General features: G+C 36.5%; 1 protein-coding gene across 1 annotated transcript in view; it reads left to right on the top strand.

The window, feature by feature from the left end:
* LOC106522675 (endothelin-3) overlaps positions 1-3,885 on the top strand; it is a 12,326-nt gene extending 8,441 nt beyond the window's left edge. The window contains exon 4 of the mRNA XM_014015799.1: positions 1,406-3,885. Within this exon, the coding sequence (XP_013871253.1) occupies positions 1,406-1,460 (55 nt within the window). The 3' untranslated portion in view covers positions 1,461-3,885. The remainder of the gene's footprint in view (positions 1-1,405) is intronic.
* Positions 3,886-13,740: the final 9,855 nt, after the last annotated feature.

Below are 13,740 nucleotides of genomic sequence, written 5' to 3'. Positions count from 1 at the left end.
ATTTCATGTTGATTGGTGCAGCTGTTTTTGTGCTACGGTTGACCAAAAATCACTGAAAAAAAAAAACGTACGAAAACAATATGACTCCCACCTACGCTTCGCGTGCGGGGATCRTAATAATACTTGTTTTTTATGTAATGCAGTGTTTCCCCTATTAAATGCTGGTGCCGGAAAGTCATACAATGTTTTGTACGGATAACTATCAGGTTCACAATACTATTATAATTCTGAGGGCATGGCAGCAAATGATTGATTAAATGATGTGCTCTGTCTGTATTTGTGCAGCACACTTGCTTAATATTTATTTCCACAAACATCACATTTGTCTTCATGCTAACTTGCTTCTCATAGAATAAAGATGTATTGTAATTTAGCAAAGTTCTATTGTAAAAATAGAATCATAAGCAAAAACATGCTATTTATTTTCAATAAAAATTCATTAAAAGAATAGAGAAGCCTGATAGTGCCGTCAGGGTCACTGGGTTCAAAAGGTACAAAAKTTCACTCTTAAGTTGCTTCTATACWAAACAGTTTGATGAAATTACACCAACTGTGAATGCGGAACATGATTGACAGCCTAATCTAAAATGGAGTCGRTGTTAGCTCCAAATGCAGAGATTAAATCATTGCAACTGTTACAAATATGAGAAGAAATTGTCTTTTTGGGTTCACTGTCTCCGGCTCTCTTGCTGGCCTGGATCCACAAGATTCTTCTGGTTTTGGCAAATGGCTGAGAACTGCTCAAAAACAAACAGAAAAACCCAACAATCTTATCTTTTTTTTTTTAGTGATCGGTGTAAATAAAAGCCTTGTCAACTCTGTTTACGAGTTTGGTTTGTTATACATACCAGAACGGGTTCTGAGTTTTTCTTAGTTAGGAGTGTCACAAAAAATACATAAMGAAAAGAAAAGTATGAAGTGGGACAGAGGGCAGTGGTTAGAGCAGGGTCACGGGGTCACCTCTCGGCCTGGGGTGGAGTTTGCATGTTCTCCGCCGTGCACACGTTGGGTTTTCTCTGGGTACTCTGGTTTCCTCCAGCAGAGAAAAAAAACGTGCATGTTCAGTTAATCGGTAGCTCTTACTTGTCTAAATTGCCACTATAGGTGTGACTGAGAGAGTGGTTGTGTGTCCTGTTTGTCCTTATGTGTTCCTGTGATGAACTTGCGACCTGTCCAGGGCGTACCCCCCCCCCCCCCCCGCCTCTCAGACAATTGCAGCTGGGGAAAAAAGCTAGGAAAGAAAAAGATGGAAAAAAAGTTAGTCGTTAGCCACAAGAATCTGTCTGTAATACTGCTTTAATTAAGATTTTATTTTTGACAGTATGTATTGTTTCCCGTAACTGTGTACGGTATAACATGATAATTCCTGTGGTGATGCTGACTTTATCAAATATTCTCTTTGAAGCCCTCGTCAGAGTGTGCTGACCAGGAGCCTCCGCAGAGTCCCCGGCCTCGGATGACCGTCTCTGCTTCTCTCACTGGGTGAATGGACTTTTCCCTCCTCCGAAGCCCCCTTCCTTCACTCTCTGTTTGGCATCTTGCCTCCCAGGTCCATGCAGTCAAAGGAAGATCTTCAAAGTCACACACTGCCAACATTCTTTGGCATTAACGCTCTCTGAGCAAGTTCCATCAGGCCAAGAGGTTTCATGAACCCGTCAGCAGGTCTAACGCTGATCCCTGGAAGCGATTCGCTTTTTGTTCCTTTCTGAGAAAACCGAAGGGGTTTACTTTCACCATAATGCCAAAATAATAGCCAAAGACCTCACTAAAGTCAAGCTTAATTAAGTGAACTCTTTGGTTCCATTCCATGTTTAAAGGACTGCGTCGGAAGAAATTGTTTTGGAAACCTCCAATCTTTTGAAACAATGGTTCAGGCTCATGTCCCCGTAGATGACAACAAAGACATTTCCACATAAGTGCTGGGAAGTGAACAGTGCCTGGAGGAGCCACTGAAATGAGAAGCAGGGCATGAGAGTTTCTCTGTCATGTCATAAAATAATACTGGAAAAGAAGTGCAAGTTTTGTGCTCTAAATGTTTTGGACTTAAGAGTATAATATATATTTTTAAATCATCTCATTTACTATATTGAAATAAAATATTTGCTGTTAAAAAAATAAAAAAAATAACAACCAAAAAACATAATTTATACTCCAGACTTCTAAATTATTAGATTTACTTTGACTTTGGAACAAGGTAAGATTGTCCCTGTTTTTCTTATATAAGCTATTCAATGTTATTTTATTCTGAAAAATATCATGTTTAAAAGAAGCTTGGATTGAATGTCTTCTTATGTGGGTTTAATTAAATGCTGAAAAATAATACAATATATTCGCAGTGCAGTATAATAGTTCTTTTAACTGTGAGCTTGTTCTGCTTTGACGCTTCAAAGAATAAACACAACTCAAATCTGCACCAAATTAAAGGATATTGTGATGATTTTCTTGCTCTTCATGTTCGTTTTGTAATCCTCCGATTATTTATCTACAAATGGCTTGATTTTTTTTCCACAAGCGTCTTTTATTAGGACAAAACAAAACATGTTTTTTACATGGTTAAGAATATTTTAATGATATTAACATTAAAAGTCTTTGCTTTTTCAAAATATAAAAAAATGTCTCCCTCCACAGAAAGAGCTGTGTGGTTACATCAGAAACTTGCAAAGTTTCTTTTTTTTCGGTGTTAATTGACTTATTTTATTTTATTTTATTATTACCCATGCAAACAGTATTTTGCTTCCCAAACATAATGTAAGATTCCCTGGTCCTTTGAAACCCTAATACCACTTAACATCCAGGAATGTTACGTGAAGTCCTGCCTAAATAAGCCTACCCTGGAGCCTCGGTGTAAACCCCTCACAGTCTGCAGGGTCCCATTCCCACAGTCCACCATGAGAAATCACTCGGAGCAGACATCCTGACCACGCCAAGGCAGGTTCARTGCTCCGGCTGGGGCTTAGAGCTTGTTGTTTGTGCTCTGGTTTGAAGAACGGACAGAACTTTTGAGCTACACAGTAAAATGGTTTAAATTATTGGAGAGCTGAAACGTCTCTGATCACACAAACATTTAGACAACATTCCGCATTACTCTAATCATGCTAATTTATCCCAATCATCAGCACAAATGATCTAAAGTATGACTGGCTCACAGCACGCTGTAAGTGCGGGTATGTGGAAAAAAAATCTAGTTTAATAATATTAAAAGTATTTATTGAAGGTGTCTTTAATCATAATAGCTGTAAAGAGTTGATGGTGATGTCTTTCCTGCAAAATTAACCAACGGGATGTGAATCATTTTTTACTCGTTTCCGACTTTATGTTATGCTGATGAAAAACAATTGTCTTTTTTTATCTCACAGTGACTTGAGTATTTCACCTTGTAATTATAACCTAATATTCAAAGATTTTTTTCTCAAACTTTCAAAATACTTAGTTTTCCCAGTCTGATTTCTCCAGGCAGACACTCACAAGATTCTCTCACACAGACAGAAAGTCAGTGAACAGATGATTTGTGCTCAGATAAATCTGACAGTAATAAATCAGTTYGCCTCAGGGCATAGAAGACATAAAATCAGATTTATCAGCAAAGGTGTGAAAGCCAGTACTTGTAAAAGTGCATCAGTGCTCGTGCTTTAACAGACCTGTGGTACAAATCTCCCTTTCCACTAATAAATCTACAAACTGGAGAAACTTCCATAACATCATATGAATTCCATGCTTTTTTATGTCTTCATTTGACGTTTATTACTTTTTTTCAATGAATTGCTGGCATTATATTTAGGATATTTTTTTTTCATTCTTTGAAACTATGTAACAGAGCTGATGAAAGCACTGAAAATCGATGTATTTGTTTCTACTGAATAAATGTTCAAATGAATTTACAAGTCACAGATTTGAATTTTTTGTTGTCTTTTTTTTATAAAGCCTCCTAACATAATTGAAAGTTAGATTTTGTAACAACACATTCCATCCAACGATTCCACACCCATGATACGTTCTTCCTAGAATATTTTTCACATTATGTGATAGATGCTTTAATTGCATAAAAGCCAAAATAGTTTATGCAAACATAAAGCGAGCACATGTTGAAGGGAGCCTCGGAGGGACTGGAATTGTTTTGTCAAAGTTAAACCCAGCGGTGATAAAATTCAAGATTTATGACAAACTGGCCAACTGAGCTGTTGAAGAGGATTCAGGGCCCTGCTGAGTTATTCCTGTTTCAAATCCTAGGATGTTTTTTTTGAGTGACATTTAATCATGCACTGCTCATTGGGGACTAGACCCAAACCTCTTTTTTTAACGACAAATACATTTGTCACCTAATGATTTAATTAATCTGACTTTGAGAAGACATGAGGCAGCACTTTTTTCGGCTGTTGAGAAGTATTAGCACATGAATTTACGACGCGAGTTTTCAAATCAAATAACTATGTGTCAATGAAATGAAAAACAGACTAATTGGTTTTCACACCAAGCTACAAGTGGGGGTGGGGGTGGGGGGGCGTGTTGGAGCATGGATCAAGTATAATCTGGGAGGTTCTGTTCTTGGTTTGGTAAGTGCAGGAGCTGGAACTGGTGCAGACTCTTAAGTCATTCAGGACAAGATACTTTCATTTGAGCAASTTGCATTCAAAGCAGCTGGATTGGACTTTTTGATTCGTGAAGATGTTGCACTTCTTATCCAAAGTGCAATGTCAGCATGTTGGAGAGAAGCACGACGGAGACCAACAGGGAGGTAGAATTTCTGGGGACTTGGGCAAACGGCTTGCTAACTGAGCCTATAGAGCAACTGGTGTGTTGGCTGGATTAAAGCTGGTTGGTTTCGAAACCGTAACAGGTAGGAAGCCAAGAATTCAGAGCCTACAGCGATTTCCAATCAGGAAATAGTTTGTTCCACAAGACTGGAATGGAAAAATGCATTTTCCAATCATTTGCATTAAATCTTCAAACTGTAGCACAACAAAACACAATATAAATAATAAAAACATTTAAATATTTTCCAAACCAAAGACTTTACCAACCCAGCATAGCATGTAGAAATGACTTCAGCTGACTGTGAATATCTGTTTTACATACAAGTGAATTTGAATGCAGGATTTTTAACTAGGAAAAGAAAAAAGAAAAAACAACAACACAGAAAATAGTCTGTTTTGTTTTTCTTTTCTTTTTTCCCTATAAAAATCAGACATATGTTTGTCTTTGTTCTTTTTTTAATTGTTTTTCACATTTCTACCTTGTATGAATTGCCTGTCACTTTGCTGCTGATACACTTTAATTTCCCCACTGAGGGACAATAAATGTTTTTTCTATTCTTGTATTCTGAATTTTTTAGTTTGATTTAAATACAAACATTCGACAGTGTAGCTTGATTTTTGAGCAAACAGGGTGTCAAATCTTATTTAATCTTCATTGATTTTGACTGAATTCTAGTCAGTAAACAGAAAAAAAAAGATTATTTTTAAGAATGCAAGTCGCCACAACCTCACGTCAACCTTTTAAACAAAGAYATCTGTTAGTCTTTGTAGTATTTGTTTGAGGATGACTCTCAACAACCACCTGATTGAGATGTTTGTATTTTTGTGTTTGCTAACACTGATTTGCTGTGGTGGCCATAACTGAATGGGCTTGACCACAAAGGTTAATCAGAGATCCAAACTGTAAACATTTCATTAAAATCAGTCCTATAGGAGAAGTGTTGACAATTAACAAATAAATATATACATGCACACACAGATGCTCCCTTGTTCCCTGTCACTTATTAAATAAAAATAGTTTAAGAACTGTTAAGATCAAATAAATTTTTTTAGGTCTGWTAAAACATAAAGAATTGATCATCTGAAATAAAAATGAAATGGTTTTTAATAACCRTGCATCATAGTGATGTTTTAGTTTGTTTTATAAGATTCAACACATAAACTGAGCCTGAACACAGATAAATGACTTACAGGTTTTATTGCAAAACCAGACTTCAGGACTACGTGGGTCGTGGTTTGGATGAATAAAAAATTGCTGGAGACCGAGGCTCAGCCGGAGACGCTCAGTGAGAGCAACTGAGGAATGCAAATAAGCAGGTGGGATAATTTCAGTTAATGCTGAAGTTCACGTCAGAAAATAATAATCAAGAGTCACAACTACAAGCAGAAGCAGTTGCTTCTACAAACACACATTTGTATTTTTTTTTTTTACATTTCTAACTTTGACACCATTTTAAACACGAACAGCTGAGTAGCACAATCAAACAATATAAAATAATGTATGTTCATTAGTTGGATAATATTGCTACAGCTTTATGAGTTTGGTTCATTTTCACTGCTATAGGCTGTTAAAGATAGATCAGTAGAGGAAAATACAATAACACTCTCAAAAATAACACAAAATAGTGGCAACGTAGTGAGAGATTTGTAATGTGGGAAACTGAGTTAAGTGGTTAAAGTTATTTAGAAAACATTTGTAAAAAGTAAACAAATAATTGGCAAAAATCTGAACAAAACTTAAACCAGAAACTTTTTATAAAAAAGCAACCAGATGAACAGGAAACATAGATGTAAAGATCAGAAAAGCAATTTTCTTTTTTATCACAAAGAGATCAATACCTGATGCATTTATTCAAATAAACCAAATTTATTTGTTCTTTTGTGTTTTCTTTTTTCTTTTTTACCAGTTTTAATTTTAATAATTACCTATTATATTATATTCACAAAACAATGATGTATTAGTGAATTTTTTTATTGTTGGTGAAAAAAGGCTAGAGCAAATGGACCAAGTTTTTTTTAACTGCATTTCACTATAGGATTACTTACGGTAATTACCTGATGGCATTTTYATGGGCTTGTTTTATAAGCTGTCTCAGAGTTAAAGGGGTGGGGTGAAAATAGTTGTGATTCAAACAATGCAATAAAATGCYTTTGACTGGCATACTGACAAAAAACTGCACTATTTAGAAAATAAAAAAAGGAAAGAAAGAAAACAGAACAGAGCATCGACACTCAGTGTTAACTGTTTTATAGTTGTGAAAGTGTGTTTTAGAAGATTCAGACAATAACTCACCAGTCCCCCGAGGCACCATTCTGCTGAATTCTTTACCTCAAAGTTGAATCATGAAAATGACTTCACGGCAGGCAATAGTCAAATCTTCTCTCACTTCGGGGAGAGAATAACAAGCAAAAACTGGTTTTCTTCAGTGTGGAATGTGAAGAGAGCTTCCTATGAAACTATTCACACCTCACAAGTCACACTTGACCTCATCATTCACTGTTGCTAATGTTGCTGCAGGTTCCCATCCATCTATGCACATTAAAGTTCAATTATTTTAGCAAATACCTATATATACAGTGTTTCAAAGACAGTTTTTGCAGGACTTGTTAATGGTCCAGGACAAAATTCCCCGCGTCAAGTGCGCTTCAGACCGGTGGATTAATTTACAGAGACGTGTCCACCTGCAGGGTATGGACCACCTGTCTGGAGGCAGCTCCAAGGAGCAGGATTGCATGGCAGAAAGTCACAAGCACAACTTTTTACACCCCACAGTAGCTGAAACATGAAAGATAATAACWGTAAATTCTACAACAAAACGTACCAGCGGCATAGGGAGTGGTAATCCCATTTCCTCCCTTAGCTAAATGATCCATGTCTTTCGACGAGACTGCAGCAGATAACCTAAAGAACTCATTCACCCATAACAAAAATGTTTACAGTAAAACAAAACTGACTAAAAGATGAAAAAAACCCTGTAAATTTAAGCTATAACCTTAACAATCATGWGAGTAACTGCACTAAAAGAGAGCTTTAGGGGAAAATTCTTCATTAGCAAGAATAAAAAAAAACTATTTATGCTTTTGAAGTCAAGCTTGTCAGATTGATATACCCACAGGGTGCAGAGAAGTGTTTGAAGGTGCACCAGCGCATGTCGTAACACCGCACCTGGTGAGAGTAGATGTCATTATGCATAATGACTCTTGACAGAAGTTATTAACATTTAGATCTGATTAATGATTCTCCCAACAGCTCTATAATGATCTATTTTGATGCATTTCACATCAGCGGGACGTGCACAATTTTGAAGAAATGTCAATTGTCGCAGATGAGCTTCAGTTTCAGTCCACTGTGGTCACGTGGTCTTACAGGAACTCGTTTTTTTTGTGGAAGAACATCAACGAGAAAGACTGTTTCTTCCTTTTTGTGTCCCGTGGAACGGGAGCAAAGAGGAGCCTGGTTGCAGGCAAGGAATTCCTACATCAGTAACAATTGATGGGATTCGCTGATTATGATGTTGTGTGTCACTGTCAACACACCAGGTAGCAGAGTAGAGTGAATTATGTAAGCAGAAAAAAAGTACACATAAACACCTAGTTCTTGCCATTTAGATTTATAAAAAGGTGATCAACAACCAGATTAATGTCAGTGTAAATAATTTTTGTGATAGGTTTTTTTGGGGTCTATACCTCTATTCTCAAGTACTCATGTTCCCAAGTACACAATAAGTTTCCCAATACCCACGTTCTTTGGTATATACTGTAAGTTTCCCAATACCTTTGTTTCCCGATTCCTTTGCGCCCCAGTACTTTTGTTCCCGAATACCTGTGTTCCTCTATACCTATATTCTCAGTACCTATGTTCCTCAGTACCTTCCCAGTATGTTTCTTGATACGTATGTTCCCCAAAACTGTTCCTCATTACATATGTTTCATGGTACTTATGTTCCACAGTACTTTTGTTCCAGGATACATATGTTGACCAATACCTATGTTCCCCAAAATGGTTCTTCATACATATTTCCTGGTACCTATGTTCCACAGTACTTTTGTTCCATGATACCTATGTTTCCCAATACAATATACTGTATGTACCTCTGTTCTTTGGTACCTGGTTTCCCAATGCCTATGTTCCCCAAAACTGTTCCTCGTTATGTATTTTTCTCAGTAATTATGATTCCCAATACCTATGTTCCCCAGTACTTTTGTTCCTCGATACCTATGTTCCTCGATACCTATGTTCCTCAACACGTGTTCCCTGAACATACGTTCTCCATATGTTCCCTGGTACCCATGTTCCACAGCACCTTTTATTAACCTGGGGTTAATAATAAAGTACATGAAAGATGCTTGACTCCCCCCTTCAAATTTCTCTTCAAACAATTGGAAAAATACTGATACCATGCAGGCATTGCACTGGGGAACATAGGGATCTAGGGAACATAAGTACTTGGGAACATACAGGTTTGCTGCACAAAGTTTTCAAACTTGATCAAAACTTCTAATGCTTATGCAAAGAAATTGAGAACCCCCAACAAATGTTTTATTTTAGTAGCTGTTGCCCAAATTTTGAACGTACATAAGATATTTGATTTTTAAATTACAAGCCACAATGATGTCATATAAAGTGGAAAAAAATCAGTTATTTAAATAAGCCCTTCAAGGCTTATTTGAATATGTGTTTCATTTAAATATGTGTTTGAGGAGTGCACCTACATTGTGCTGCATTAAGGGACTTTACAGATGGTGTTTCTAAGAAGCATGGAACAACTCAAACCTGTGACCTGAATTTGCATGTTCAGTGTGGCCATTAGAAGCAGCATAATGAGTTCTGTGTTTAGTCTAAATTGAGCGAAGCTGCAGAGGAGAGGAGATGGCAGCGGCAACTGAAGTTGGCAGGCTGCTTGTCTTGAAATTAGGACACATCAAGCCCCAAGATGAGCATGAAAATGAGTTTGTGCACAGTGGGTGCATGTTTATTTGCACCAGTGTTAGKTTTGGTCGGTCACAAACAAGGTGACATTTGATCGTATTCAAACAATTCACTCAATATTCAACAATAAGAGCAAAAGCACACAAAATTAAATCCACCATCAGCAGCAGATTACAGTTGCTCTTTTTCAGAAAGCTCGTACTAAGGTTCTGTGTAACTTGGGGTTTTGAGCACTTCATGAATGAAAAAAAAGACATTAATCCAAAAATGAACCTGGCTTTTTCTCTTTTAACCTAAAATCTCTYCTGGGAGTGTTTGGTTTTAAAATGATTAACAGTTAATGTTGAAGCATAAACTTTGCATGTCCCACACGTCTTTGTAAAATGACATGACTGCCACCATGTGGAGAAATATTATCAACACAACCTGGCAAGACTTTGACATATGCTCACAAGTAAATAATCCATCCAAAATGTGTGTGTGGTCTTTACAGGCCATACTCAATAATTTACCAGTGTTATAAAACATTCAGATATATCCTTAAGCATTGATTTGCACTCTATATGTCCTAATATGATTATTTCTGCACATCGACTTTGAAGGAGACCCACTGAGGCATGGCAGGAATTGATTTTTTTTCCTGTATGCATATTTGCATTTGAATGGAACACTTGTGCATGAATGCCAAAGAGGGCATTCAGCACAGAAGGTTCCTGTGAGTCACTGCAGTAATACATCACACAACTTTGCCATCATCCAATCAGCACACAGCTTCCTATAGGCAAGCAGCAATATGACAGATTCTCTTGGATTCAGTGAGTAAAAAAAAAGACATATGACATATGCATATGAATGCAAAAATATTGTGTAAGGTTGTGACTGATGCTATTAAACAGTACTATAAATAACAGATTCATATGCAGAGYTTCAGCAATGATCATTGATTTGTAGTTATTGATTTAAAATTGTTTTCCATTTTGAACCTTTAGTAAATGACAGKTTTATAAATCAGATTTGAAGGAGCCCTGGGATAAGTTGCACTCCTGACAAAAGGTTTTGAATGGAAAACCATTTTCCCCCTTTTCTTTTTAAAGAATGTTTTCATGCATTTAATAAGATTAAAATTATTTGGCAACAAATTTATGAATCTCCCAGAATTCAAGTTTAAAACAAAACTAAACAACAAAGCAGTTTATTAATGGTCAGTTTCAGCCTATCTGAGAGATTTAAAAAAATAAACTAGTTGACTTTTGCACCTAAATGTTGACTAGTTAAATAGTAACATCAAATTTTGTTGCACTAGCTGATTAGTTGACAAAGATTAAATTAATTTGTTAATGAAGATTTTATATATTTTTAGGTTGCACTGTTAGAATTTGTGTTGATTACTTAACATGTAAGGGTTTTTGTTACAGAAGCACCGATATGACAATTTCAGCCGATATCGATATCCATTATTATTATTGGTGTTATATTTAATATTTACCAATATTGCACAAACACATAAATTATTATATGCACACAAATACATTTGTGTCTTTTTTGGATACCGTAAAATAAAAAAGAACAGATGCTGACATGGCTCTCTCCTTCAGTTATTCCTGGCTGCACATCATCACTAACACAGTCATGATCAAACAGATACCACTGGACCAAACATTCCCCCCGCAACTATAAACACAAAGCTAAAAATTGGGAAATCAATGGCGGATGCCAATATCGGGCCAGTTTTACTTATCGAACTGATACCAATATTATGAAAAAATGACCAATATTGGCCAATACCGATGTTAATGCAGATACAGTACTGTATATTGTGCATTTTTGTTGCTTACTAGTTAATTTGTATGACGTTGTCATTAAGCAGTTTGGTCCCCTAGTTCAGTTCAATTCAATTTATGCAGCACCAATTTACAACAAAAGTCAATTTATGGCACTGTATAAAACACATAAAATGCTAATTAGCAAACATTATTCTGCCAAATCTTCACTTCATCTTTATCTTCCATTRYGAGCAGCACATTGGCAACAGTGAAAAAAAGTAAAAACCCTCTCTTTTGCAGGAACAGAAAAAAAMCCTCCAGCAGATGGGCTCAGGATGGGCAGCCATTAGGGGTGTAACAATGCATCAGTCCACATCGATATATCAACTTGATTAATGATTCAATTACACAAAGGCAAAACAAACACTGATCCATATTATCATCAAATGCCCATCTAACACATTCATCTACCATCTGACCTGATGGTAAATTAAAGTTGTATATGCAAATTCCTACCCTGTCATTAAATAATCATATATGATAGGTACATGATATCGCAACTTGATCACAGATTTGAACTTAATCGAAATCATTTCATGACAGACTTTGTGATATTGAGAGACATCTTATATTGATCTAATCAATAATATAATGCTAAAGCTGGTGATATACACCCATCTGCATCAACTGGCCAGTGTTTAAGAGGACAGGAAATTATGTAACACAGACAAACAGACTGGTCGGGACTTTTAGGCTACTAATGGGACAAAACTGCTGACTTGCATGTTTCTGCTCCAAGTAGTTGGAGTGACACTAATTGGTGTTTTCAGGTGTGTTGCTGAATGAGTGCACCAAAATGTTAAACTAGTGGAACCAAATGTGCAACTGGTTGCAAATTAGTGGGCAAAATATGACCCTTGATAGACTGAATAAATCCACACATGCCTGCTATTGAAGACATTTTGCTATAGAGCAGTGGTTCCCAAACCTGTTATCTTCTGACCCACAAAATATCCATGGCAAAAACTTGTGACCCCAAATATTACTGATCTCAGTACACAAACTTCGTTAATAACCCTAAAAACACAGGCTTTTTTGACAATCTAAACAGCTTGTACACAAATATAAATACTTATTTATACTTATTTTGTGTTTTTGTAATAGTAATAAGGAAAATATTACACCAGCAATTATTTTATTACCCTTTAAATTGATTTCTGGAGATAATCCAAGGTGCTTCATGACCCATAATTGGGTCCCAAGCCCAACTTTGGGAACCAAATGCAGTGGTTCCCAAACTTTTCAGCTTTTGACCCACAAAATAACAGTAGCAGAGACCTGAGCCCATATCTATTTTTGGATGATAAACATTTGTATCAGGTCAATAAAACATGGGCATAGTAACAATATTTTTTATACTACATTTATCCGGCCCTGTGATGGACTTGCGACCTGTCCAGGGTGTACCCCGCCCCTCGCACTGTGACTGCTGGATATGGGCACCAGTGACCCACGCAACCCTGAAAAGGAAGAAGCGTGTACTAGGGTTGGGCAATATTGACAAAAAAATTAATCACGATTAATTGTGGTATTTAGCCGATAACGATTAATTTGACGATTAATCCCCTGGAGTCCCTGGAAAACCCTTATGTCCTAGTCACWTGACCAGTTTAGTAGGAAAGATTTACTCTTCATAAAAATCTGTTCCAAATTGTGTCAAAATTACAGACTTCTGGCTATACATCTAATTTTAAATTGTGTTGATAAATAAATTACAGAACCTTTTTTATGTTCATCATATTTGAAGCAGAGAGGAGCACTGAGCGAACTCTGCCTGGTGGCATTGATCGTATTAATCGTCAAGTGCCAAATAATAATCGATTAATGTTTTTCTGACGATTAATTGCACACGCTGCGATTATGCCCAACCCTAGCGTGTACAGAAAATGAATGGATGGATGGATGGACTACATTTATCCATTTTAAATACACTAACCACACTCCTTTGTAACAACTAAGTCAAAAAATGTAATTAATTCAGAAAATCTTTTCAGGACCCCACCTTGATGTTTCTGGACCCCACTTTGGGTCCCGACCCCAACTTTGGGAAACACTGCAGTTGTTCAGTTTTGCATTGCTGTTCTTTTTAATTAAAGAAGTTATGAAAGTGTATTTCAATTGGATATTTTAAAAGGTTTTTGATTCTGACAGGTTTTATCATTCTTGGACCCAAATATTACTTTTTTTTAAATCCTTGATTAAACTCAGATCTAGCTACTTATTTTCAGTTGGTCAC

Source organism: Austrofundulus limnaeus, unplaced genomic scaffold (assembly GCF_001266775.1).
Source record: "Austrofundulus limnaeus strain Quisiro unplaced genomic scaffold, Austrofundulus_limnaeus-1.0 Scaffold134, whole genome shotgun sequence".
Lineage (NCBI taxonomy): Eukaryota > Metazoa > Chordata > Actinopteri > Cyprinodontiformes > Rivulidae > Austrofundulus > Austrofundulus limnaeus.
The sequence above is the reverse complement of the archived record's forward strand: the minus strand, read 5'-3'. Positions and strand labels throughout refer to the sequence as shown.